A 23,436-nucleotide genomic window follows, 5' to 3' on the forward strand; every position below is an offset into this window, starting at 1 on the left:
AATATTCATTACTTGTGGATCATATACAGTGTTGAGAATATTCATAAAGTCACACCCTGTATAACAGACTAATTGCAGAAAAAACAAATTATCTTCTTTCTTTCTTTTTTAACAATGAACAAACCTGGCAATCCTAGAAATATACATCTATGTTGTATGAATGTTGATATAAAAATGATGGGGAATTGTCAAATCTCTTTCAAAGGAAATCAAATATTGCTTTTGAAATGCATATTATGTGGTTTACTTAATAAACTAGCATGTACCTTTTCTTGTTTAGATAGACTTTAAAATGAATCATGAAACCACACTGGTCTAGAATCCCTGAGTAAAATAATCACTTTTGACCTTTGACCTTTGGCAAACTGAATGAAAAATTGCACTTGCATCACATAGTTACAAATCAATATACTTTTATTTTTTATTGCTGAATATACAGAACTCAGAGATTCTTTCTTTGAGTATGTGCCATTCAGTTGCCTCTTCTAAAAATGTTACAATATATGGGTTGGGTGGGGGTGGGGGGGGGGGGTAAAAGTCCATAGACTAGTTACTTTCACTGAATCTATGTTTCCATATGACGCAAGAAATTTCAAACAGAAGTTACTGAGTTGTCACATGATATTCAGATCTAAGAAAGCTGCCTTTCTGTAAATTTCAGCACACCAGGATGTGTGACATTTGGGGTCATTGAGTCTGCTCATAGCCTACACACAGTAATCAAATCCTATCCCAGAGTGCTGACAGGAATGTCTGTATATATATTGGCAATATTTGTTGCTAAGATACACAATATGCTAATTAAGTTGTTATCTGTAACTACTACTCATCTTCCATTTCTGGATACATGACTGTATCTTTTCAATATTAGAATCTATGTCTTCTGGCATGTTGCTAGGCAGCTCATACACAATGCTGGGTAAATAAGAGTTGCGAGCTTCCTCAAGGATAGTTTGGAAAATCTCACACTGGATGTTGTCTTGTAGTTTCCTACCACTGTATCCCCTATAACAAAACACATACAAGTGGAAGTTATAGGATTTGTCATTCTGTTGGCAAAGTTTATATTCAATCAATTTCTTTCAATTTATTAGACGTGCATATAAATTTTGCTCGATACAATATGTGTGAAACACATCTGCTTTTGCAATTTACAGCAATTTTTCCTTAATATACACAGGCAGGATAATAATCAAAATATTACCGTTGTTTCCACTTAGTTTCATTCAATCCATACATTATCTAACAAATCCATTACTGGAATTAGTGATATATGAATACTCTAGTGTACATACAAATATTACGCTACGGTAGTATTTTCCAAAATCCCCTAAAATATACTTTTTACAATTCTTCATAAAATCAGAAACTTGAATCAATTCATATACAACATGATGGCTACACAGGACCATGTATTTTATTTCTAGGGATGGTGATGTTTTTCCAAATGTCACTATTCAAAATACTCAAAAAAGATGAATATTAATTATATAATTTAAGTTAATGATAAGCTCAAAGATGTCATGGTCTTACTATCTCTATAGCTAGCCAAAGCATGCTAAGTCTTTTGTCATTGTTAGCACAGAAATCAGTTCTGAATTTGAAGTTACCACCGAGAGCTGTGCTAAATATAATATGACATCACATATCAATATGTTAACAACAGGAAATGATATGATTATACATCACATATTGACATGTACTTCAAACTGGCTATTTCGTTCAGACTGCACTCTGTTAATATCCAAAACTTGTTGACATCTCTCCAGCACATATGTAATATGCACATATGTAATATGTACATGTAAATTATATTTATTCAACAACACAGCACTCTTCCTATATCATTTTGGGATATCATTGCTTACGTCATAGGTTTACCATGGTGGTCAAAAAAAGCCCCGGCATAGTTTGGACAGAAAGAGATGCTAAGATCATGTCAAGTCTCTGTGTTAAGTGATAACGATAGCTAGAGATACTAAGACCATAACACTGTTCTAAATGCTAACACAGACAGCACAAGACTCAGACTTAGCCAGATTATAAGGAATAAAACACACCTTGCTTCAAGTCTGTTGTACAAAAGAGTGTTGTCTGTTCTCAAAACAAAGATGATATCAAACCAGCGTTCAGGAAAGAATTCACAACTATGGTAGTCTACAACACAATTGCCTTCCCTCATCACATCCTCTAACTCATCAATAATCTGAAAGAGACAGAAATTCAAAAAAATATTCAAATTCTGTTAAACTTAACGGATCAGATTCAGACAGAAATATTTCAAATAGCATATTAATTCTCTTCCCTTTTACATCCTCTAACTCATTAATGACCTGAAAGAGACAGAAATTTAGAAAAATATTCAAATATTAAAGGATGAAATCTTCATTATCCAATCATGCATTCCAAATATAAGTATAGTTTTTTATTTACATGTGGTATGACTTCCTGCCCCTATCAACTCTAATCAATAAAGGACTGAAGTGAAGAGAAAATTTTACAATATCATGATAAAGAAAAGCAATTCTCGTATCACATACACAGAATTGACAGGTTTGGATAATCAATAACAATTACTAATTTGCTGTTGATCATTTTTAATAACAGTTATTGAAATCTATGCATTCTGAAAAGAATTTCTACAAATTAATTTCTACATAATCCCAATAAAATTGGAATAAGTATTCTGCATGTGTACATCCTTTTGATCACACATGATGAAGTAATTACTAGATTACAATAGACACTGTCTGAAATACCAATCATCTCATCAACACCAACACTGAGCTGCTACTGCAGGGTCAAAAGATCAAATACAAATATCCCATATAAACACACGACAATACGTACATGGAAATGTAGGCTTAGGGATTTAAAATGAAAATAACGCAATGTCAACTTTAAATTTACTCATGAAATACTCCGCTTTGAAGTGTTTGATTTTAGTAATACAGAAGTAATAATTTGTAACAGATATCATTAAAGTGTTTGTTTACTACTTGACAGCTTACGTATGAAAACAGACAGTGAAATGGTAAAAAAAAATTCAAAATAGAATTAGAGCAAAGGATAGATAAAATAGCAAATGGTTTGAAATTGTAAATTATTGTGGGAATAAAGTACAGGAATTTAAGATTGTACATATATATATTAACTGAGTAGTTATCACTATAAACTAATAAATTTACACACTAAATACAAGTTCTAGATACAATTCTACTGTATCTACTCTAACTACTGCTCTGTCATACCAGTATCTTTATACCTTACAAAGACTCATTTTAAGCTTTGAGTAATTCCAACTCACAGTTCATTCATAATATAATTAGTAATAGAGATATTTTCATGGCTGACTATGATGTCATATTATGATTGACAGGCTAGAATTCTATAACAGAACACTAAGATGAATTAATTCCATTGCAGCATACATCAGGGTATTCACATTCTATTCTATTCTATTCTATTCTATTCTATTCTATTCTATTCTATTCTATTCTATTCTATTCTATTCTATTCTACACAGACCCTATTCTATTCTATTCTATTCTATCCTACCCAGACCTATTCTCTTCTATATGCTACCCAGACCCCATTCTATTCTATTCTATTATAGTCAAATCTATTCTATTCTATCCTATTCCATTTCATTCTATTCTATTATATCTTTCCCCATTCTATTCTATTCTATTCTATTCTATTCTATTCTATGATACCCAGACCCTATTCTATTCTATTCTATTCTATTCTATTCTATTATATTCTATTCTATTCTATCCTATTCCATTTCATTCTATTCTATTATATCTTTCCCCATTCTATTCTATTCTATTCTATCCTACCCAGACCTATTCTATTTTATGCTACCCAGACCCCATTCTATTCTATTCTAGTCAAATCTATTCTATTCTATTCTATTCTATTCTATTCTACTCTCTTCTATCCTACCCAGATCTATTCTATTCTATTCTACACAGACCCCATTCTATTCTATTCTATTATGGTCAAATCTATTCTACCCCATTCTATTCTATAAATATATAACTATCAAAATAAACATATCACTAAATTAACAATATACCCAATATAGCCAATTTGGTCATTGAAACTAATATAAGCAACAAATATTGGAATCTTGAAAGGAATCACCCTGTAGAGTTAACAGTGAAAGTAGGTCACATTCTGATGTCTTCCTCAGAATTTACTTTCAGCATCATTTACAAGTACGTGTAACTAGTACATGGGAGTAGGAAAATGTGTTTGGACATAAAACTTATAAGGCAATGTTCATTGGAAATGAGTCAGCAGTCTTGGATCAGAGAAAAGAGAGGTAGAGATAGGAGAGAGAAAGAGATTGACAAACATACATACATAGATAGATACATAGATACATACATACATACATACATACATACATACATATATACATACATACATACATACATGTACATACATACATAGACAGTGACAGAAACACATAGATGTAGATAGATGTATGAAATGACACACAGAGAAAATATGTATCTAAGTGACTGATCAAAAAAAAAATGGCCAGTGCATAATGTGAGAATAAGTAGTATCCACATATGCTAATTACATTAATTAATTTTTGGTGTTCAAGTCAACCATTAATGAACTTTCATGAATGCAGAATATTTACTGGCCTAAAATTGTGCATTGTAGGCAACACAATAGAGGTATTTTCCAGGCTTCATACAAACACATACATGACACACATCATAGTGTACGGAGAAGCATTGCTTGAGTAATGTGTGCAGAGCCACACACAACTTTTTTGAACAGTACAAGAAATATTGAAAAGGCATGAAACCAAATTACTGACAATGGGAAAGATACAGGCAAAGAATCAATATAAATAAATAAATAAATAAATATTTACCCTATCTTCATCAAGTATGGGACATTGGTATTCTTCATCCCAGCCCTCATAGAGCTCTTTCTCTTTGGCAACATCACCAACACTTATGTATTGCATTTGAAGACGTTGGCCTGTTTCCTGGGCAAGGGTCGTCTTGCCTGTACCAGGGGTACCTGTCAATATCAAACCACATACATAGTTTAAATGAAGTAGGCAAATCAAGCTACATCACCCTCTTATATGTAAACAGATAACCAATGTTTTGTTAACACTATAATAGCAGTGCATAAATGATACCCCTATCCACTCCATTCTACCCCCGGGCCCCATCCCCACCCTCACCCCAAACTGATGCTAAGCTAAACTATACTTCTATCTACATAGAGCCTTGTAAATTCAAAGGTTCCCCTCTTGAAATAGTCTAGAGACTAGTCATTGGGTTTGCATCTGAAAATCTCTTTACCCCAAGTCTCGCTGTATGGATCCTAGATGAAATTTCAATTTCAAACAAAGCCCCCTAACTCAGTCATTAACATGTCTTATTAATCAACCACAGAATTCTGGTCTATGATAAGTTAGTGCTTATTTTGGGCCATTACATAATGTCCAAATATGGTAATTTACAAGCTTTAAGGATGCTACTTACATGAATACACGGTTTACATCATTCTAACAGTTGGTGTTTACTCATTTGCATGAATACTTTTCATTTATAATTTCTCATTGAGCTACATGGTAATAATTATCTTTCAACAAGTGGTATATTTGTGTGTGCACAAAAAACTAAAAGTTGAGAAAAACGGGATGAAGAGATCTTCAGATTCAAACTGAACAGATAGTTCATGTTCTAGATCACTCTTGTAAGTGGGGCTATTACTAGGATCTAACACTTAGAAAAAATACTTCCAAATTTGACACAATTGACAATTCAGTAATCTATTCTGTTAACACCAAAATTACATGAAATACCACAAATTAGCAACTGAAAGCTGACGAACAAACAGATATCTTTGTTACTAGTGCATAAATAAGCTGTAACTAGTTTTCCTGAAGCTGTGTCTTGACTATTCAGCTAAAATCTTTAAAAACATTTTTATTAGCTGGTTTGTGGTTTAATATTGGCAATAACCACAATAAACTTTGACTTTGTTGACAACTTAGTTTTAAGAGAGATACGAAACAAGCCAAAGGAAAATAACCAATTTTGTTATTGTGCTAATCCAAGAACAATACAAACAATGGCAAGGTAAACTAAAATCTGGACTATTTACTAGTAGTACTATAGTACCATTATATTCAGATCTGTTCATAGTCTGACTGATTGATATCAACACACATAATTAATTTCTGTAATGGAGTAATTAGTCATGAAAATTCAATATCATAAATTTCATTATAACGAATACAATTCCTTTGATTAACAATACAAGCAAAATGTTGTCGTTTCTTGTATTAAAATTTTTAAAAAAATCTGTACAAAAATCATTTTTGTTGAAAAAAAAGTATCACGATCAGTTATATTTAACCTTGACAAAATCGCCTGACCATGGTATGAGGTCTTATAATTAGGTTTTTACCTTATATGTACACATCAATTCACAACAATTGAATACAACTGTACATATGCAAATAACACATCTCAATAACATACATAGGAATAAAGGTTTACTATTAAACTGATCGATTCACAGTAAACAAGATTGAATGAAGAGAAAAATGTGTGAGTGTATGTAGGCCCACATAGTTCAATTATTGACTAGGATATAATATACACGGAGACAATATACATTGATAAACAGATACCCTGATTAATCTTTCAATCACGAATGTAGCACTACTTGTAATGTTATTATCAATAATAATAATAAGAGGCAGTCTGCTTGATTGAATACATATACAGCATAGTTATGTTGAGCAGGGAAGATCATGTCACAGGTTGCGACAGAATTTGCGAACAAACAGTCAGTATAACTAAAAATGGACAGACAATTTCTCAGGTAGTCATTAGCTCTATATTACTCCAAGGTATTCGCTACGATATGTAAAAATATCATTAAATGTCGCAATGTTGACATCTGTTCTGTGGGCCCCATACTTAAACACCACAACTACACATTGAAATGGCTTCAAAATCTTGTTCTCACAGCTTAATACGTTCTAATTTTCCATCATTATGAAGTTGGCATCGTAATTTCTCTGCTGCCTTAGTTGGAAAGAAAATTATCATGTTAAAACATACCTGTCACCAGTATATTTGGAGAGTACCGAGCCTCCGCTGTAAAGGTGGCCATCTTGCATACGAAATGAGATGTGACCTTGAAGCAAAGTTCATTCAATGTTTGAGGTCAAATGAATATATTATTCAATATTGATCTTTCATCCAAGTAAATATTTATCTCCTCAAAAATACCAAACTCATCAGCATTTCCTAATTTAGATGATATTTGATCAGTTAAAATTCTGAAAAGTAACAAAAAAAAGTACACATTTCACGCAATGTCTTATGGGAATATGGAATCAATCAACCCGGAAGTGCACCTTGGGCAACGTCAACGTTCGTGTTTATCATGCGATGATGGGCAGTGCAGTGTACAGGTAGAACAGCTGTCAGTTATGAAAGCCAAACATAATATGTAAATAACTTTAAGAAGTTAAAGCAATATGTCAAAAGATAATGTCTTACGGAAAATTGACGAGGATCCGGTTGCTGTTGATGTACAGTTGAGTTTATTCATGTCAGCTGTTCAAAGTTACAGACACGACACAGTCCTCAGACCATTTCCTCCAATGTTTATCAACTCATCTGGTGAAAAAGATATCAATAGCTTGGTGAGTAGGAGAAAGTTCCAACAATTGGTTCATATATGTGTTTCATATACTTTGCCATCATCAGGTTTACACATTCAAATGGAAAGTTTGTCAACTTTGTCAACTTGAGTCAGGCTTTAAAAGTGACTTTATTTTATGTACAACGTTATATGCAAATTACTAGTGTAGGTTACTTTTTTATTTTTTATTTTGTTTTTGTTTTTGTTTTTTAGCTTATTTTATCGTCTCGGGGATCTGCATGCAAATCCCGAAATGGTAAAAAGCACAAAAATAAAAAACAATTATTGCAGCTATAATCATGTCTTGAGGTATTATTCTGAGCGTACATTTTATGCCACAGACCAGGCTTGGTATCCCCTGGCCCTCGCCTTCCCCTTGTATTTACTGAAGGCTCCCTAATTTAAAAATGATTGGTTGAAATTTGTACAAATGTCTTTTCAGCAAAGTGTATGCAACTCGTTACCAACGATCAACGTGATTGGGAGAGACCTGGGGGTCGATATTGATGAAGAAACCTGGGAATTGTTAGATTGGGTTTTGTCTACCAGGTCATTTACTTTGAAATCCCACAACAAAACAAAGGTATGATAACTTCCATTGTGTTAAATATTTTATTTTGATTTGTTGAACTGGCTCTGTATAAGTTAAACTGTGGCTATATATACCAATAGTATTCATAAACCTCATATTTTTGACATCAGTGTCATTATCATTTTTGACATCAATATCATCATTTTTGACATCAATGTCATTAGTAGTTTCAATATGTTGAAGCATGAATGTACATTTATTAAGAAATAATACATTCATTGTACGTTGAAGCAATTGTGTAAATCCTGCAATGACCGTGCTGCTTGCAAAAATGATTTTTGGGGTTGCAAATCAATTGTCTATGGTTGTTTACATTTGCAAAGTACTTGTTGCAGCTTGCAAATAACTTATTTATTTATGCAAATCAGTTGTCCATATATGGTCACAATGCCTTGCAAATACACCTTGTGATGGTGCCATGTGTTACAAAAATAGCTGTATAGCTTTAGTGAAACAAAACCATGTATTGCAAATCATTATTATTATTTTTTGTCTGTTTAAACTATAAGATGAATTGAGTATTGTTGCGTTGATTTGACGTTCTTTCTTTTCTCCCCGAAATAATGTTGAAAAAATACATTAAATTACGTATTGGTTTAAACTATAAATACACCATTGTGAGGCCTCCTTTTTAAAAATCACTTTAGCTATCACAGGTACTTTATTTGTTTCACAAGATCAAAAAAGCTGATTCTACTGCAGTTGCAACATAGGGATTACCGCGTGTGAGCAACTTGTTGTACAGTTTTTGTGAAAATGGCACTTAAAGCATGCATTTGTACATTAAATATATCTGAATCATTACTGATTAAAATTCAAAACACAGCTCCCCATTTTTCATTTTATGGATCACAGTTGTCTTTACTGTACATGTTTTGTTTTTATATCAGTTTGAGGAAATAAAAATTTTAACTGGAGCACCAAGTTATGAAGTTGAACCAACACACATATTTGAAGTCGTACCAAGTGAGATGTATGATGCCAAGTTCCAAGAAATCCGTGAATCACGAGATCTTCTTTATGCATACCATGGTAGTAGGGTTGAAAACTTTTATTCAATTCTCCATCATGGTCTCCATGCACATATGAATAAAGTAAGTCATACCCTGCCATCAGATTGATTGTTTTTGACTCCGTAAGGTATGAATATTTATGTCAAGTGGCCATATGGATTATTTTGGATTTTATATTCATAAAACAACTTTATTATGTTTTGCTACTTGAAAAAGGAATATGAAACAACATATACCAAGTCCATGTGTAACTCAATAAATTGCAAAAAACTAGAAAATGTCTGAAAAGTTTCATTGTACATACAATTACAAACACTTTACACATTTTTTTTTTAATTTTTGGCAATTTATTGAGTTAGAAACAAGGACTTGGTATATGTTTGTTTCACATTCCCTTTTCAAGTTGGAAAATATAGTAGAGTTGTTAAATAAATATAAAATCCAAAATTACTATCACTTTGCCATCCAAATGGTTACTTTAAGGCTGTACCATACCTTTACCTGTATAATATACTACTATGATGGAACTACTCTAAATATCACAACATACACATTTAACTGGGAAACAAGGAAAATGGAAAACCATTGTTTCATAACTAGTAAAGTCCGTTCCCACTGATTTACAAGTGTCTGACAAACTTATCGGTAAAACTGTTCATATTCTCTGGAAATAATTGTAAAATAGATGTTTTACTGGAATTCACTGTTGTAAGTCTTCAAGTTCAGGAAGGCAAGGCCGAATTTTAGCCAGTATGTGGCAATAACCCATTTATTGATGTCATATGTATATAGTTCTAATCTAAGACAGTTGTTGACGTGTCTGTCATTATGCCCTCTGATATAAGTGAAATTGATGCACATAGCAATGTCATGTGACCCACCAAATTTGGTTTTGTCATTTTAAGCCACAGCCAAATAGTTTTTTGTTAGAGGGCGCACTGATACAATTCTTGATTGCGGCACTATAATGAGAAACAGATATTGATTGCTTAGATTATTTCATAATTGTCTTCTTCTTTTTCACCTCTGTAGAATTCATTGTTTGGTGAAGGCACGTATCTATCCAGTGATCTCTCCATTACTATGCCATATGCACAAGCTGGTGGTGGCTGGTCAAGGAGTATGATTGGTGGAAGGCTAAGTTGTATTGCAATGTGTGAAATGATTGACCATCCCCATGTAAAGTGTACCCTCAAAGGTGAAGTAGTGATATCTATTTGTTTTCCAACCTGGTTCTGTTTTAGAAGTTAGTACAAGAGATACATATAATAATAATGAAACAGAGAGAAGATTTGACTGGAAAATATACACTTGTAAACAACAGTACAATTCAAATGTCACAGTGTCAGAACAATTTATTACAAGAATTGAAAAAGAAGAATCACATGCAAAGAAATGAGATTGACTACAGACACAGTAGTATATAATAGTAGAAGGAAAGCAAATATAATACTTTGGCATTCTTGCAAACCAGAGGTTTTTCTTCAGGACAAATTGACAAATTGAAAAAGCAACTGTCTTGCATGGTGCCATAAAAGAGGCTGTGGTTTGGGATGATGCATGTGGGCAACTGGTAGAAAGGCTCTGATGACAGTTTTAATCAACTTGGTAAAGGGTTGAACCACACACCATATCAATCACCCAGCACTCACTAGAGAAGCCTGGTAAAGGGTTGAACCACACACCATATCATATCACCCAGCACTCACTAGAGAAGCCTGGTAAAGGGTTGAACCACACACCGTATCATATCACCCAGCACTCACTAGAGTAGCCTGGTAAAGGGTTGAACCACACACCATATCAATCACCCAGCACTCACTAGAGAAGCCTGGTAAAGGGTTGAACCACACACCATATCATATCACCCAGCACTCACTAGAGAAGCCTGGTAAAGGGTTGAACCACACACCATATCAATCACCCAGCACTCACTAGAGAAGCCTGGTAAAGGGTTGAACCACACACCATATCATATCACCCAGCACTCACTAGAGAAGCCTGGTAAAGGGTTGAACCACACACTGTATCATATCACCCAGCACTCACTAGAGAAGCCTGGTAAAGGGTTGAACCACACACCGTATCATATCACCCAGCACTCACTAGAGAAGCCTGGTAAAGGGTTGAACCACACACCATATCAATCACCCAGCACTCACTAGAGAAGCCTGGTAAAGGGTTGAACCACACACCATATCATATCACCCAGCACTCACTAGAGAAGCCTGGTAAAGGGTTGAACCACACACCGTATCATATCACCCAGCACTCACTAGAGTAGCCTGGTAAAGGGTTGAACCACACACCATATCAATCACCCAGCACTCACTAGAGAAGCCTGGTAAAGGGTTGAACCACACACCATATCATATCACCCAGCACTCACTAGAGAAGCCTGGTAAAGGGTTGAACCACACACCATATCAATCACCCAGCACTCACTAGAGAAGCCTGGTAAAGGGTTGAACCACACACCATATCAATCACCCAGCACTCACTAGAGAAGCCTGGTAAAGGGTTGAACCACACACCATTTCAATCACCCAGCACTCACTAGAGAAGCCTGGTAAAGGGTTGAACCACACACCATATCTTATCATCCAGCAAGAACTCTGGATAGATGGTTGCAAATATGGATTTATACCAAAGATATAATGAACAATACAAGACATGGCTTGTCACAGTCTTAACAATATTAACATGCCATCTGCTTTCCTTCAGACAGAACATTAGGTAGTGTACTTTACAGTAAAATGGCAAGCTGTATATAACAGCCATGAAATTGACATACCGGTACACAAGAACAGTATCCCCCTGTAGTGGAAATTGAAAATTTTTCAATAAATCATCAAAACTTAAATAGCAAAGATTATTAGAGTAAGATCATAAAATAACAGTCTTTTCATTATTGTATACTTGTCTACAGATAAGGGAAATAATTCTACAAGATCAAGAGCACAGGCTCCGTCCAGTTTGGGTGGAGATGTTCCTGATAAGTATTACGTAGTCACAAACAATCAGGTTATCAGGGTCAAATATCTCTTGGTGTTTGCAAGTAAAACTGTCCAAAGGTAAGATGTCTGTTGTGTAAAGAATATCATGTCAAGTTTTTAATTCTTAGAATTAGTATTTTTTGTTGATAACTTTGATGGGGTTGGTTCATAGTATGTCAGCTACAGGTTATTATGTCGTTAAAATTAATTTCTAAAGCGACATATGCTCATTGGGTCATGTACTCTCCAGCAGCCAAAAAATTACTTACTCAGAGGCTAAGTCTGAAAAATCTGCTAAATAAAATAGATAATATCTGTTGGCATTGATCATACTGTTTGCATTTAGACTTTGAGCTAGGGACTCTGTATGTGTCTGTGTAATGTAAACATATATACAAGACCCCTTAGCTTGCTGGCACAACAGAAATTGATGTGAAATCTGTGGGTTTCGGCCATATTGGTGTTTTGGAAATATCACTTTTCATTGTATTTCAGCGAGTGTATCAAATTGATGACAGCATTGTATATTGTTTTCAGACATAATATGGATAGAAAACTCATATAAAAAACTTGTACTCCTTCGACAATGATGAGGCACCATAATTTTAAGACCATTGGAATACGCCGTATTCCGGTTATCGAAGAAGCCCCGAAAAGATAAAAGATATGATTGTTTGGCCACTAGGGGCGCTGTTTTAGAACCGGAAGTGAGGGCCAGAATTGTAGCGCATTGTTGCAAAGCATAGTTATTGCAGCTTGTATAAAACCAATCTGATTAAAATCCGATGTAGATGTCGGCTAATCGTTCATTGCTATTTTACTTTCGTTATTGTGCCTGAATTGACCTTCGTGGTACATGTTTGATCGCCTCCTCTACCGATCAGGACAAAAACGTACACATGTACCACGAAGGTCAATTCAGGCAAAATAACGAAGGTAAAATAGCAATGAACGATCAGCCGACATCTACATCGGATTTTAATCAGATCGGTATATGACATGGTATGATGAGTGAACCACGTAAACGTTACATGGAAGGCCGATTCATTGAAGGGGTGGGCGGTGTGGTACATCAATCACAATAACAATATTTATGATTCGTTGCCGACTTCAATGGTTTTTTTTATACACTGATGGTCCTGAATGAAGAATAGCAAGCTAACCAAAGTGTGATAGTAAAGATGAGTATCAATACAAATATGTTTATGCCAACTTATAACCAGTACATGAAATGTTTTTTTCCGGACAAAGTTTTATGATTTCACCCGTGGTGCTACACCACTGTTCTAATAAACAAGAAAGGCCTAAGTATGCGTCGACATCAGTTACAATATAAACATGTGGCTTGGTAATTGTCGACCGAACTCTCAATATTGCAATGACTGTAGCTGGAAGCTGTTCAATCTGATTAAAACCCGATGTAGATGTCGGCTAATCGTTCATTGCTATTTTACCTTCGTTATTTTGCCTGATATTATTTTTCTTGGTACATGTTTACATTTTTTAGCCTGATCGTAGAGGAGGCGATCAGGCAAGCTAAAAAATGTAAACATGTACCAAGAAGGTCAATTCAGGCAAAATAACGAAGGTAAAATAGCAATGAACGATCAGCCAACATCTACATCGGATTTTAATCAGATTGGAAGCTGTTGTCAGATTTGTAATTTTCTAATCGTTCTTTTGTCAAGCAACAGACACCAGTAAGGTAAAGAAATATGTTTATCATGTCTACATCGGGTATATTTCGAAGGTCCTCCGTCCAACTTCCAATGTTTCCGCTGTCGATTAGTTCTATCTTTTGATGCTTGACATCCACTATTCGTCTCCTCTTCCGTTTTCTCAGAAAATTATCATTTTCTAGTGTTTCAAGACCAAGGTTGACAGCATTTCTGGCGATATCTAGTAGATTTAGAAGTAGTAATTTTCCACTCTTTTATGAATGCACGGAGTTCTTTTACGCCCATTTTGTTGACAGCTTCATACATCGCCATACTATTAGATGCCATGACGAAAATTCTGGCCCTCACTTTGTCAGATATGGTGCGCCCTCTCGCGATACTTTCCTGCGAAACAACCGGAAGTTCGATAACCGGAATACGCCGTATTGTTTTATACATGTATTTACTGCCCGGTTGAAAAGAGAGTCATCTCAGCCATTCTGTTTGTGCAGCATTACACATGTTGTTTTGGTTTGAATTATAGAAAGACACAATGGCCTGCAGTGCTACATAAGAGCAACTGTGTATATTAACTTGTCAAACCTACACAGAGAAAGTAAGAACTTACGAATTTGACATGTGTATCATGATTCTTCTCATTTGTCAAAGAAATAAAAGTAATACATTTCTCTTTCTGTTTACAGGGTGCCAAGTCAGTCTTCTAGAATACTATCATGGGTTCGACACCACCCACTAGCAACTATTATGATAGTTTATGCACTGCTATTACTTTGTATTGGATTTATGAACTCACCTTCCTACAAAGCATTTATCAAAAAATATCTTGGAATGAGGTGATACTAATCTATTGATGGTGCTATTACGGTTTAATGATAGATACTACCAAACCAGAGTGACCATAGAGTTTCAATTGGGTGGCATGGTTTTTTGAACATCTCATGCAACATTTTTTGGTACGAATTACACTGATAGTGTGCATGCACATAAAATGTCACTGAGCACAAATAAACAGGTTTGCGTCTGAACCTGGCTTCTTTTCATCAGACAGTGATGTTGATTTGTGTTCAAAGTGAGATAATTGTATCATTTTATTATATCAGTGTCTTCAGTTTGTTTTAAGTAATCCATAACAATAAACGTTGTGTGAGACATAAAAAACATTGTGTCATCCAACTTGCAATCCAAACTGAGCATGCTCAGACACAAAGGACTATTGGATTATCTGTGGTTATCGTAATACCTAATCTGGAGCTACCGATAAAATAAACCTCCCACAATGGTCAGGGTGACTGAATTGATCATTCATGGTTGCAAACAATGTAACTGTTACATTACAGTATTGTTTACAATGCTAATTGATCAGTATTTATTATCACATTTCCCATGATGCAACATTCAACATGGCTGGTTTGCAAGTTCCCTATTGAAACTCTATAGTATCTCTGGTTTGGTAGTAGTGAGGACTAGATCAATGACCACTACACTACATTGTGCCACCTAATTGAAACTCTATAGTCCCTCTGGTTTGGTAGTAATATAGGAATATACAGTACTGTTGTCAATAACCTGGCTGGTCCTCATTTATTGTATGTAAGAATTAGGGTGCTAAACTTTGAAATTTGAAGTTTTATTAGAATATAATGATGGATTATTTTGCTAAAATTCTACAGATAGTCATTCTCATTGTAGTTTGGAATATTTGTGATCATGAGTTTGAGTAATTGACAGCTGTCAGTTACATTGTGGGTCATAGGTAGTGTATAATTCTTATCAGAATACATTATATGAATCATGTTGATTTGTGGTCAAATAAAATTCACATCTTTCCATCATGTTATTTGTGAAGTTATCGTGGCTATAAGAAATAAAAATAATGATATTAGACTTATCACTGGCTACCTGTGGTGAATCAGTTAAAGCTCATGATTAGAAGTTGAGAGGTTATGAAACTGGGAGGTCATGGGTTGAAATCTACTGGTGGTAAAGGGACAACCCAAACCCATTGTTAGTGTTCCACAGTCTCGATGAGTAAAGTGTATCACTCAGACATGTGTCACTTACAAGATGAGTGCAACTTTGGGAGGTATTCCTGGAGTAATGACTACTCACATGGAGTTTACAGATGCTACATGTTGCCAAGCCAGATGACAAAAGGACAAAAACGGGGGGATTGACCATTCCACTGTGAACATGTAACATAGGCCTGCCATATAGTCCTAATCCTAAATAGAAATTTGTAGCACCATGTGTATGTATGTATGTATGTATGTATGTATGTATGTATGTATGTATGTATGTATGCATGCATGCATGCATGCATGCATGCATGTATGTATGTATGTATGTATCATGTATGTTTATTTATCAACATTACAAAGTCACTGGAAGCACTTCTTAACACAAAAAATACTCATCACAAGCTCAAGAAGTGGTTTTGTTCATCAAGTATATATCAATGTCACCATATGTTGTATCAATGAATAGACAACGGGGATATACTAGTATATACATATATCCTGGACATATAAATTATTTTAGTTTATAAAGTATTATATGCATCACATATGAGTAGAGAGATGCTACAGTCCCATAGCTAGACAGAGTGCAGATCAAAATCATGGCTGATAGTTGTTAACCTGTGAGGGCGCCATAACTAGTCCTCAAAATTTATGTTGGTGTCCGAGCCTGTGGCTAACATGCAGTCCTTCATTTATTAACATCAGATGAAATAGAACATCATAGTTGCAGCCTTGTGTATCTGACAAGGTTTTATGTTAGTGTGCTAACAAAATTGATAGGATCCAGCTGTATAACTCAACAATCTAAAAGGTAAAGGGTCAATAAATGATTATGCACAACTTCAACTTTTAACATTTATTTGCAATGATAACATAAATAGAAAAATACAAAAAAATGTACAAAAAATGTTTTGGTGCAGAAATTTATATAAAATCATTCAAGCCACACATTTAATACAGATTAATAAATGTCATATTTGATGCATCACAGTGACTGTTCAAAAAATCATGAAAGGCCAGGGTCTATGAATATTATTTTATATGAAGTGTGGAAAACACTATACATGGTATAATGAAAATTCCATTGCAATTCTTAACTTTTCCTTAGAATTAGGAGGTTCTCTGACAAAGACACGGACTGACAGAGAACAAGAATATGAACACAGTAGTATACCAAGTATAAAGATAGAACTGATATAGAAAGAATCTATCATAAATATAATGAACTTACTAATCTCACTTCAAATTAAAATCTCAATATGGCTCTGTTGCTTGCTTGTGATCACTTTCCTACATCAGAAGACGACAATCGCACTCACAATAACAAAATTGAAAAACAAAGGACAATTAATACAAAGGGAACAGTGGAAAACACACATTATGCTGTATTCCTACATCAGACTTTAATCAGATTGTCAAGTTAAACAATGTGTATTTCAGAACTAAACTAAACGTTCTTATTTTGTATGTATAACAAATATGTACACATAATGTTAATTTACTTGCATTTAGTTTGATTAGAGTATTTCAGGAGAAACTACATGTACATGTATATTCAAACAGTATGAGTACTGCTGTCAGTCAATAATGGAATGGTTGCAAGCCTACACATACAAGTAAGTCTAAATGAGACACACAGTAAATCTCAACTTATAATTCACATACGTACATGCAGCTATTCTACGTCAGTTAAGAAATTCACTTACAAATTAAGTTCTGCAGTCTACAGTTTCTTTACTAATTACCAAGACATCAATCAAATCGAAATACTTAATTAACAAGATAAATTGATCCCTTCACCCAACTCCGTAAGTAAATTTACATAGTACATTGTATTCTCACTGATGTGATCCTGTGTTGTATTCCTTATAAAGTTAGGGGAGCTTTCTCTCACTAATTTGTTCCTGTGTTGTATTCCTTATAAAGTTAGGGGAGCTTTCTCCCACTGATGTGTTCCTGTGTTGTATTCCTTATAAAGTTAGGGGAGCTTTCTCTCACTGATGTGTTCCTGTGTTGTATTCCTTATAAAGTTAAGGGAGCTTTCTCTCCCTTCCATAGTTCTTTCAGTTCTACCTTACACCCTAAGTCTCTTAGTGCAGCCTTTGCTTCATCTTCTACCACATCTTGGTATTTACTCCTGGCTGTATTTATCAAAGCTTCAGCACCAAGTTCCAGAAACGCATCGTTGTACTCCCTGGTACGGGCCACTAAGTTACGTATGGCCATACAGGCTTGTTTCTGTAATAAGATAAGATAAGGCTATTAATTCAACTTTTAAATTGTACAGAGCTCTTCCATAATACTTCTAACAATCATTTTATGATAACAAATCTAAACAAACCCGTTGATTCAAATGTCTCTGTAACAAACGCACCAGGTGATAATTATTTCATCCTAAATTTTGTTCTTTTTTCAAGGGTTTCTTTTTACTCTAACCACGTCGTGTATAGGATTATTTAGAGGAATGATAAATACTATGCTGGTAGAGATCTTAAAGTAACACACTTCAAATAATCATTTTTTCATCCAAGGAAAATATGAGTGACTTAAGGGGCCATATTACTACAAGTCCAAAGACAAGGAGGGACAAGGCCCCTTAGGTCACATGCACTGAATGAAGACAGCATATGTACCTCTGCAAGAATAGTTTATGAACAAATTGGGGGAAAATTATGACATGTATGTGGTGCTCTCACTATAAAGAAGTATGGTGTTAATACAGTCCTTGTCATTCTGGTCGCCATGCTTGATACGTTCTCCTCACTATAGAGATGTATGGTGTTAATACAGTCCTTGTCACTCAGGCCACCATGCTTGACAGGTTCAAAAGTGATCTACCATCCTTGAACTTTTGTATTCTTTGATGAATGTCTATATTATAATAATACTTTCACAAGAAGAGAAGTGGTTGATAGCCTTCCACATGATATTAATGATTGTGGGTGGCTTTGTTTGAATTTGAAATTTCATCTCAGGACCTCAATGAGCAAATGTAAAGAGAGATCTTGAGAGTTGATGCCACGGATAGGACTAGACTAGCTATTATTTTATCAATGTATGTATATAATTTCTTACCTGCACCCTTACTTCATCTTGATGTACTTTCATAGCCTGGATAATGACTACTGCACCACCACATCCAACTATAGCATTACAGTTTTTAGGATTCCTTAGTGATACAGCAGCCAGTGCTGCACAACCATTTTCACACACCTATGGGGAGAGGTCAATAGTTTATAGATTATATTCCATAATATCTGATAAATGCACGGTAGATTTGTATTTTAATTATCCTATTCAAATATTCTTCTATAACATTACAATTGTCTTCTGGCATTGTTAGAACAGTTAACTGCATAGTAGGGATTTGCTGAACATGTCATGTTTTGATGCATATAATAAATTATGTCATTGGATCGTTTATGAGTTATAAACTACCAGGTTTGAGCAAATTGCAAGTGATGGCTAAGTGTGCTCCAATAGGCACAATAATGCGAGTACCTTCTAAATATGCAGCATAAACTACATCTATACACATATAAACTCAGCTTGAGTCCCTTTAATGTATTAGCATACCTGTGGTTGTGACTGCTGTCTAGTCATTGCATTTAACATAGCAGGAATACCACCAGAATCAACAATGGCTACCTTCACATCATCATTACCAGCAATGGCTTTGAGTACAGCAAAGACTTGTTTTACAATAGCCTGTCAAAGATTAAATATAACACAATGTTAGTATTCATCTAATGTTAAATATTTCCTAATTCTCTGCAAAGTGAAATCCTCTTTTTACTGAAACCACCACAAGCAAAGAAAAGGTACTTATGGTATATTTGGTTATCGCTATCAAGAGATACCTGTGTTTTTAAACACAAATGTGAAAAAAAAAAAAAGTTCATTAAGGCTTTCCCTTATCAAATCTTAAATTTGTTGGTACATTGCTTCTATACCTTGTGGTCCATATTTTCTACCAATGCTTTGAGAACCATCTTTAGACCTCCACGATCTACTATCTCCTGACAAAATTCATTCCTGACAGCAAGACGACTTAGAGTAGCACAGAGTTCACTCATTGTTGCCACATCACCTGTATGCTCTGAAAGATAAAATATAACATTGACAATAAATCTGATAATTTCTCATTCATTTCCATAAAACATATAAATATTATAACAGTATTGTAATCAGCTTTAAAAACTAGGCTTGATGCCATAGTTACAAGTACATCATTGTAAAAGCATGTCGTATTCAATGTATCTACTGTATGTGGATAACATATGAATCACGATGCAATACAAGTAGTTCAGAAAAATTCACTCACTCCAATTACATTAATGATTTGTTTCATTACTTATTCGTTAAATGTTACCAAAGTCCAGAGCACCGGTTGACATGGTACCCTGAATGAATTATACTTTTTATGGTGGCCACTATTATTCAAGAGTTTGTTGAAACACAAAGTATTTTTTTGAAGCTGTATACTCTTGAATCCAGACATGATGTACATGTATTGTCTGTTGATGTACTTGAGATAACAGTACTGAATGATATCAACTGTGAGCATCACCATTGGAAGTCAATCAATATTTCTCACTAGTCTTGTGGTTTTTCAATAACCAGGGTATCCCTCAAAACAAGCGACCGTACAGTAATAAAGTGTGTTTTGACATACCTTGCATGATTCCCAATAGTACTTTCAGTGCTCCTTCTTCTACCATTGTTTTAGCATGGTCATGGGCCTTGCCAAATGGAACCCTTATGTCATCATCAACAGTAAGAATTCTAAGAGCCTGACAACTCTCCCTGGTAACTGCAGCAGCATCTTTATGTTTCTGTAGTGCTTGTAGAAGTAGTGTTATCAAGTCATTATCAGTGACGTAAGCCTGTCGGTTGGTTTCATGCATGATGCAAGTCATTCTGATAGTTTTTATCACTGCTGGTGAAAGTTCAGCAGACTCTATATTTTCTTTAAGACAAGAACTTAAAACTTCTATACCCTTTGGGTCTATAATATCTGGTTGACCGTTGAAGAAGGCTGAAAGAGCTACAGTGATATGCAAGAGAACAGTTTGATTGTTTTTGTATTTTTCATACAATTTATACATGAGAGGATAAGCCTGTTTGGTTGCAGCCAAACTACGATGAGCAAAGTCAACATCGCATTCGGCTCTAAACTTTTCAAGATTTGTGATCACTTCAGCATCTTCACAACCTGAATCGAGCAACCCATTCAGCTTCTCCATGACAACAACAACAGTATGTTTTGATTCTCCATCACCTTCCCCATCTCCTTGGAGACTGAGACTTTTGATGATGTTACTAAGGTCAATGCCCTGAGATTCAAATTGTTTGATGGCATCTTCAAGAGCTTCATCAGGTTCCATGCAGAACTCTTCAATGTTCTCCTTGACTGCACTGTCAAACGTTTCTTGACTGATGCGTTTTGCAGCCATGGTTGAGATACTTTTACCTGTTGTATATATGAGTGTGACAAAGACACAAATATCTGTGAAAAGGTAAGGAGTGTTGAATTATTAGTTTTATGACAGAAGTTTGTTACAATCAGCAGTGTCCTCTGATACTAGCAGTACCAGAATCATAAAAAATGCTCTTACATGTAGTTTACATATAACAGTCCTCCAATGTGGATTGTGGGGGCAGTACATTATCACTTGACAGCCATATATCATGAACATACATAACACTGTAACAGGAAAATGTGCAAAAGACATGCACATATATTAGCGTGACTATATATCTTGTGTAGATCACAGTCCCCAGTATCACTGAAACTGTACATAGCGTGATGTGCAAATGTCCATTTGTAAATGTATTACACTGAACAAAAGTGTCAGTGAGTAAATGTACATCAATAGCCAAGAAACTTGTCTTGGTGTTACCATCCTACGTGTAAGAAGTTCTCAACAAAATTGAAGCATGACTGAAGGAAACAGAGTTTTGCAGTTTCGGTGCAGAGAGGTTCTTGAGATGGTAACACCAAGACAAGTCTCTGGGTTAATACATAGGATATATGCTAGGAGGTTTAAGAAGATACCTCCATGTTATATGTATGCAGTAAGAATCCCCTGTGTAGAATCACACCTCCCATGGTACTCCAACGTAACTTACACAACAGTTAGCCCTGTTTCCATGGCGTGTGACTCGATTCTGACGACTGTTGTCACTTGTCACTAGACCGGAGAGTGCAACGAACGCTACACACTGATCATGGAAGTACTTGTATGCACTGCCTGCAGCCACTGATACAGCCATCCAACTTCAAGTACAGGGCTACACTATTAGAAGATACGTCCATGACTACTACGAGTACTACTACTACAGACAGTACTGATTATTCAACGCCACAATCTACAATTGCACGTTTCCGTTCTACCTCTATCTCCAAATACTATATATTTGACAGACAGCACTCACCTGATCTTTAAAAAATAAACCTAGTTTGAATGAGAAGGCTAAATCACACTGCTGATGCTTTTGTGTTGTAGATCTGTCATGACTTGCAGTACAGCGGAGTACACGGCATTCAAACTTTGACATGGAATGCACGCCGATGTTGTACGCCCTCTCTGTCCTTTGACGAAACACAGAGCCATGAGTGAGCGCCCCCAACGACAAGAGTTGCCATTGATATTCGATGCAAACTGCACTCGCTGGAACTGGGAGATTTTTTCCGTCAAAAACCCAAGATTTATTCACTGAAAATTGGTCAGTTACTCATAAGACATCGCATCCGTCAATTAGGGGTCAATCTTATCTGTAGGTAGTGTAGTGACAAGTTTAAATGATAGCTTTTCGGTTTTGATTCTGTCACCACGTACAAACTGTACTCGTTTTTAAACTGTACTTCGGAGTATCATTTTTTCTATCAGACAACTAATTTTTATATATTTACTGAAAACTATTAAAATACCAATAAGAAGACATTGTACATATTAATCAGCCACATGGTTAATATTATCCATAAGCAGTACAGAACAGACACAGGTTGAAATCGTGATCACTGTTGAGGGTACTGTCGTGATCACCGTTGAGGGGGCTGATCATTGGGTTTTCGTTTTTTGTTTTCATTATAAAGGGCATACTGAGATACCCGTGGTCAATTTTGTCAAACTCAAATACAATATTTCAAGATTTTCAGACTTCAGACAGTGCTCTTAACTGACTATTGGAAGACATCGTACTCTTCATACACTTTTGACTGAACGGATTGCCACCTTTGCACTGACAAATTCACTGTGGGATGAAATGAGCAGTTATTAACCCGGGGTTACTCCGTCCGGCGAGAAACAAGGGCACTAATATATAATGCCTTCTATCGATAGCTCTTACCTTTTTCCAGGTGACATGCAAGCGGGATTGACACATAGATGCAATAACGTTAACTATTATGTAAGTGTAGCGTTATCT

General features: G+C 35.2%; 3 protein-coding genes across 3 annotated transcripts; 1 reads left to right on the forward strand and 2 right to left on the reverse strand.

The window, feature by feature from the left end:
• Positions 1 to 562: 562 nt before the first annotated feature.
• On the reverse strand, positions 563 to 7,170 carry LOC144443791 (adenylate kinase isoenzyme 6-like). The gene is made up of 4 exons (XM_078133337.1): positions 7,119 to 7,170; positions 4,901 to 5,052; positions 2,061 to 2,206; positions 563 to 1,005 (listed from the first exon to the last, which is right to left on the reverse strand). The coding sequence occupies exons 1-4, from the start codon at positions 7,168 to 7,170 to the stop codon at positions 810 to 812; spliced, it is 546 nt and encodes a 181-aa protein (XP_077989463.1). The 3' UTR covers positions 563 to 809.
• Positions 7,171 to 7,419: 249 nt separating this feature from the next.
• On the forward strand, positions 7,420 to 15,837 carry LOC144443473 (protein mono-ADP-ribosyltransferase PARP16-like). The gene is made up of 6 exons (XM_078132958.1): positions 7,420 to 7,708; positions 8,150 to 8,290; positions 9,190 to 9,393; positions 10,345 to 10,510; positions 12,242 to 12,386; positions 14,671 to 15,837. Exons 1-6 carry the CDS (start codon positions 7,541 to 7,543, stop codon positions 14,822 to 14,824), a joined length of 978 nt encoding a protein of 325 aa, XP_077989084.1. The 5' UTR covers positions 7,420 to 7,540; the 3' UTR covers positions 14,825 to 15,837.
• A 1,690-nt stretch (positions 15,838 to 17,527) lies between these two features.
• On the reverse strand, positions 17,528 to 22,552 carry LOC144443767 (armadillo repeat-containing protein 6-like). The gene is made up of 6 exons (XM_078133313.1): positions 22,444 to 22,552; positions 20,681 to 21,514; positions 19,959 to 20,104; positions 19,582 to 19,713; positions 19,081 to 19,218; positions 17,528 to 18,243 (listed from the first exon to the last, which is right to left on the reverse strand). Exons 2-6 carry the CDS (start codon positions 21,459 to 21,461, stop codon positions 18,028 to 18,030), a joined length of 1,413 nt encoding a protein of 470 aa, XP_077989439.1. The 5' UTR covers positions 21,462 to 21,514; positions 22,444 to 22,552; the 3' UTR covers positions 17,528 to 18,027.
• Positions 22,553 to 23,436: the final 884 nt, after the last annotated feature.

Source organism: Glandiceps talaboti, chromosome 12, assembly GCF_964340395.1.
Source record: "Glandiceps talaboti chromosome 12, keGlaTala1.1, whole genome shotgun sequence".
Lineage (NCBI taxonomy): Eukaryota > Metazoa > Hemichordata > Enteropneusta > Spengelidae > Glandiceps > Glandiceps talaboti.

Coding starts and splice junctions, on each gene's coding strand:
- LOC144443791 (XM_078133337.1), bottom strand. CDS start 7,170: ATGGCCACCTTTACAGCGGAGGCTCGGTACTCTCCAAATATACTGGTG. Junction 5,053..7,118: donor TCCAAATATACTGGTGACAG/GTATGTTTTAAC, acceptor TGATATTGACAG/GTACCCCTGGTACAGGCAAG. Junction 2,207..4,900: donor CCATACTTGATGAAGATAGG/GTAAATATTTAT, acceptor TGTCTCTTTCAG/ATTATTGATGAGTTAGAGGA.
- LOC144443473 (XM_078132958.1), top strand. CDS start 7,541: ATGTCAAAAGATAATGTCTTACGGAAAATTGACGAGGATCCGGTTGCT. Junction 8,291..9,189: donor AATCCCACAACAAAACAAAG/GTATGATAACTT, acceptor TTTTTATATCAG/TTTGAGGAAATAAAAATTTT. Junction 9,394..10,344: donor TCCATGCACATATGAATAAA/GTAAGTCATACC, acceptor TCACCTCTGTAG/AATTCATTGTTTGGTGAAGG.
- LOC144443767 (XM_078133313.1), bottom strand. CDS start 21,461: ATGGCTGCAAAACGCATCAGTCAAGAAACGTTTGACAGTGCAGTCAAG. Junction 20,105..20,680: donor ACTATTGGGAATCATGCAAG/GTATGTCAAAAC, acceptor TTTATCTTTCAG/AGCATACAGGTGATGTGGCA. Junction 18,244..19,080: donor AAGATGAAGTAAGGGTGCAG/GTAAGAAATTAT, acceptor ATCTTATTACAG/AAACAAGCCTGTATGGCCAT.